We start from the raw sequence: 5,232 nt of genomic DNA, 5'->3' as shown, positions 1-5,232 counted from the left end.
ATATATATATTCCTCGCGCCATAATTGACTGAAAGAGTGTGCACTTGCTGCGCGCTCGCGCCGCAGTTTTCGATTTGAAAATGCATTTTTAGACAACATAATTTGCCTAATTGGCTAGGAGACACCGAGAGTAACAAGCGGTAGAAAATGTATTAGAAAGGACAGATTTTAAAAAATAAAATTCAAAAAATATTTTTTAACTTGGGACTTCCCGCGGGCCGTAGTTTGGGGACCCCTGATCTAGAGACTGTTGAAAGTTAAAAAAAGAAAAAGAAAGATAAAAAAATGTTTGACTTATTTTTAACAATTGTATGAGTCCTTTTGGATAATTTGTTATGAATTATTGTCACATTTAAGACTCCATTACTTCACATCAAATATTGCACTTTTGGAGGACAAAAAGGGCATAAAACATTTAAAAAAAATGTCTTCATATCCACAAATTGACCTGAAATTGATGTGGATCTAGATTTTGAAGCGTTTAATAATAATAATAATTTTAAAATATATATATATGATTATTTTATTTTTATTTTTTAAATAAGGGTTAAAAAAATCTACATATTGTATTGGTTTTAAAAAGGAAAAATGTCAAAAAAAAATTTAGGAGGTGGAAAAGATTGGACACCCCTGGCCTAAAACACACACACACACACACACACACACACACACACACACACACACACACACACACACACACACACACACACAACTCAAGACTCACACATTTGCATTTACACAACCTCTTTGGCAACTTTTCAGCGGCATCAAATGAGCACTCTTGTTCAACGGCATCTAAACAGTCAACAAACACAAAGCAAACTACAGTAGACCTCAGTAGACATCAGACCTGGGCAAATTAAGACCCCGGGTGGCCACATTGAGCTTTTCAATCTGGCCCGCCGGACATTCCCAAATAATTTCTTGAGATCTTTAAGATGGAAAGTGTAGCTGCCATTATGATGTGCAGTCATGTTGTCTAATGACCGTAAGTCTTCAACTATACCAAGTAGAGATGTCCGATAATATCGGCCGATAAATGCGTTAAAATGTAATATCGGAAATTATCGGTATCGGTTTTTTATTATCAGTATCGGTTTTTTATTTTTTTTATATTTTTATTTTTTATTAAATCCACATAAAAAACACAAGATACACTTACAATTAGTGCACCAACCCAAAAAACCTCCCTCCCCCATTTACACTCATTCACACAAAAGGGTTGTTTCTTTCTGTTATTAATATTCTGCTTCCTACATTATATATCAATATATATCAATACAGTCTGCAAGGGATACAGTCCGTAAGCACACATGATTGTGCGTGCTGCTGCTCCACTAATAGTACTAACCTTTAACAGCTAATTTTACTCATTTTCATTAATTACTAGTTTCTATGTAACTGTTTTTATATTGTTGTACTTTCTTTTTTATTGAAGAATTTTTTTTAAATTTATTTATCTTATTTTATTTGATTCATTTTTTTAAAAAGTACCTTATCTTCACCATACCTGGTTGTCCAAATTAGGCATAATAATGTGTTAATTCCACGACTGTATATATCGGTTGATATCGGTATCGGTAATTAAAGAGTTGGACAATATCGGATATTGGCAAAAAGCCATTATCGGACATCCCTAATACCAAGTATTTCAATGGTTGGAATCTGCTCTTTGGGATGATATACTAGTTACTATGGTCATCTAATTAGTTACTATGGTCATCTAATTAGTTACTATGGTCATCTACGTCACAGCAGCTCAGACGAGGCACCAAGCAGTGTGGGCGGGGAGCGTTTCCACAGACGCGGAAGGAGATTTTCACAACTTAGTGATATATCAGATGTATCAGATTGTAGGTGGGTTTATTTTGTACCCTTCGCGTTCATATTTCACTTTGTTACGTTTCACTTGATTGTAAAATATGTCGATCGAAAGGGGGTGTGACGTTCATATGTTGTCAATATTCAGTGTTTTATCCTTCATAGAAAAATGTACAATTCCATTGCGTTTTTTAAGGCATTTTTAGCATTCAATCAGACATTATTGTGAGGTTTTGTATTAGTGTTCCTAAAAATTAATATATACCGGCCCCCCAGACACATCTTTTCCTCTAAATGTCTCTAAATTGCCCAGGCCTGCTCTACATGGACTACGCTACAGCGTGGATATATGTTGGAGAACATTGGGATCACTCATGTCAGCCACAGTCTGATAGAGGAGTTGCCGTAAAGAGGACATGGCTTCGGTTTTCCTAAAGGCAGCAGACTGCTCCGTCTGCTGAGTCACAAAACACACACAAGTCTAATCTAGTCACATCTACTGTACATATGAAAGTCACGTGATGATGATAAGGCCTTGCATCTCGGTGTGAAAGGAACTGTATCGCACATATGATCCCTCTTATGTCCCTGATCGGTGAGGCTTGCCACTTCCCTGGTCCTTGGTCGCGGCGTTGCACAGATCCCGGATTTCCAGCAGGCCCTCGTTCAGAGCTTTGGCGAACACCGCCGAGCTGGTCTGCGTGCTCTCCCAGAAACTGGACACGCAGAAGACCACGTGGTCGGGCTGCGGGTTGTAACAGGCGCCGTAGCCGTTGGGCACCACCGGGCCGTAGCAGCAGAACATTTCCACGGTGGTCGGCACCTGAGGACCGCAGGGAATGAGCGTTCAGAGCCACTTTGACGTGGCGTTACCTGGATTGTCGAGCCGTAAAGTCAAGCTAACCTGACTGGTGGAAAGGATGAAGTGGTTACTGGTCAGAAAGGTCTCGTCGCAGAAGATCTCGGGCCGCTCCATGTTAAGCTCCTTTGAGGTCTTCAGTAGTCCGAGGAGATGATTGTCTATCGCCATTCCTGTTATAGCCTTAAAGAACATGTTCATTTCAGCACTTTTTATATACAAACCCCAAAAGCAGTGAAGTTGTCATGTGTAAATGGTCAATAAAAACAGAATGCAATGATTTGCAAATCCTTTTCAACTTATATTCAATGCAAAGACAAGATACTTAGATACTGATAAAGTTGAGGAATGCTCATCAAACACTTATATGGAACATCCCACAGGTGAACAGGCTAATTGGGAACAGGTGAGTGCCATGATTGGGTATAAAAGCACCTTCCATGAAACAAATGCGTGAGCTAATTGTCAAACAGTTTAAGAACAACATTTCTCAACCAGCTATTGCAAGGAATTTCGGGAATTTCACCATCTACGCTCCGTAATATCATCAAAAAGGTTCAGAGAATCTGGAGAAATCACCGCACTTAAGCGATGATATTACGGACCTTCGATCCCTCAGGCGGTACTGCATCAAAAAGCGACATCGGTGTGTAAAGGACATCACCGCATGGGCTCAGGAACACTTCAGAAAACCACTGTGAGTAACTACAGTTCGTCGCTACATCTGTAAGTGCAAGTTAAAACTCTACTATGCAAAGCGAAGGCCATTCATCAACAACACCCGGAAACACCGCCGGCTTCGCTGGTCCCGAGCTCATCTAAAATGGACTGATGCAAAGTGGAAAAGTGTTCCGTGGTCTGACGAGTCCACATTTCAATTATTTTGTGGACGTCCTGTCCTCCGGAACAAAGAGGAAAAGAACCATCCGGATTGTTATAGGCGCAGAGTTGAAAAGCCAGCATATGTGATGGTATGGGGGTGTATTAGTGCCCGAGGAATGGGTAACTTACACATCTGTGAAGGCACCATTAATGCTGAAAGGTACATACAGGGTTTTGGAGCAACATATGTTGCCATCCAAGCAACGTTACCATGGACGCCCCTGCTTATTTCAGCAAGACGATGCCAAGACAATGGCTTCATAGTAAAAGAGTGCGGGTACTAGACTGGCCTGCCTGTCTCCCATTGAAAATGTGTGGCGTAATATGAAGCCTAAAATTCCACATTGGAGACCCCCGGACTGTTGAACAACTTAAGCTGTACATCAAGCAAGAATGGGAAAGAATTCCACCCGAAAAGCTTCAAAAATGTGTCTCCTCAGTTCCCAAACGTTTACTGAGTGTTGTTAAAAGGAAAGGCCATGTAACACAGTGGTAAAAAAGCCCCTGTGCCAACTTTTTTGCAATGTGTTGCTGCCATTAAATTCTAAGTTAATGATTATTTGCAAAATTTTGCTGCTCAGTTCGAACATTAAATATCTTGTCTTTGCAGTCTATTCAATTGAATATAAGTTTTTTAAATCATTGTATTCCATTTTTATTTACGAATTACACAACGTGCCAACTTCACTGGTTTTGGGTTTTGTACAATCAAGGACTCCAGTTGTTATTCACGCACACTTACTGCGATGGTGTAGTTGGTCTGGGCATTGATAGCATCCCTCAGTCTTTTCATTTTTTCTGAATCCTGGAAGTACATTTAGAAAGAGAAAAAAAGGCAGGTTTCACCAAAAGCTCTTTCATCATTTTTAATGGAAGTCTTCAGATGTGTAGTAGGATCATCTGTTTGAGCTGAAGATGTGTAGTAGGATCATCTGTTTGAGCTGAAGATGTGTAGTAGGATCATCTGTTTGAGCTGGAGAAACCAACACGGGGATCAAATGTGAGAAAAATGTCTCACGGCGTACGCGGTCCTCTCATCCGTCATGGATTTGACAAAGGCCAAGGCTTCGGCAGTCGCCGAGCGAATGTTGTCCACCCGGCCGTTTCGGAAGCGTCTGATGGACGCGCTCTCGTACGTGGACACCAGCCTTCCGTTGCACCTGCGGCACAAAGACGCATGGAACCACCTGAAGATCGTCACAGACAAAATGGACAATTACTTGAAAAATGCAAGCTGCAGGGCGACTTGCACAAACGCGTCTGGACTCATTTTCTGCTTCTTGATGAATTCTTTTCCGTAGTCTTTGAATTCGAAAACCTCCATGTCCAGATTGTTCACCAGCCTGGAGGAACGACACGAGACTTTAAAATACGGAATTGTCTTCAAATTGTCTTCAGTTTGCCTCTGGAGTCGCTCTCCTGATGCCGCAAACAGTCCCTGGATTTGTGGGTTGCATTTCCAGAGCAGTCTTCTCGGGGCAGGAAGCTTTCTTGCGCTGGCCAGTTTCCCGACCTCTGATGGAGTCCCGGCCCTGTTTGGAAGAACAAATGTCCTTTTCCGCATTTTAGCGACCCCTTTCCCGCACTTAGTGGCAACACTTACACGTATTTAGTCAGATATTCTGAGCATTGCACCAGAACGACGCCCTCAAACGGGGAATGGTCGCACA

The 5,232-nt window shown here is 41.4% G+C and overlaps 1 protein-coding gene across 1 annotated transcript in view; it reads right to left on the bottom strand.

The window, feature by feature from the left end:
- Positions 1-886: 886 nt before the first annotated feature.
- Positions 887-5,232, bottom strand: part of LOC133655310 (choline O-acetyltransferase-like) — a 22,990-nt gene continuing 18,644 nt past the window's right edge. The window contains exons 9-14 of the mRNA XM_062055340.1: positions 5,166-5,232; positions 4,783-5,094; positions 4,581-4,722; positions 4,305-4,367; positions 2,726-2,863; positions 887-2,644 (exon numbers count right to left, since the gene is read on the bottom strand). The exon at positions 5,166-5,232 is cut by the window's right edge and continues 34 nt beyond it. Coding sequence (XP_061911324.1) covers positions 2,402-2,644; positions 2,726-2,863; positions 4,305-4,367; positions 4,581-4,722; positions 4,783-5,094; positions 5,166-5,232 — 965 coding nt within the window. The 3' untranslated portion in view covers positions 887-2,401. The remainder of the gene's footprint in view (positions 2,645-2,725; positions 2,864-4,304; positions 4,368-4,580; positions 4,723-4,782; positions 5,095-5,165) is intronic.

The sequence above is a fragment of the Entelurus aequoreus genome, linkage group LG08, assembly GCF_033978785.1.
Source record: "Entelurus aequoreus isolate RoL-2023_Sb linkage group LG08, RoL_Eaeq_v1.1, whole genome shotgun sequence".
NCBI classification, from domain to species: domain Eukaryota; kingdom Metazoa; phylum Chordata; class Actinopteri; order Syngnathiformes; family Syngnathidae; genus Entelurus; species Entelurus aequoreus.
Note: the sequence above shows the minus strand (reverse complement) of the source record. Positions and strands in the feature narration are given on the sequence as shown.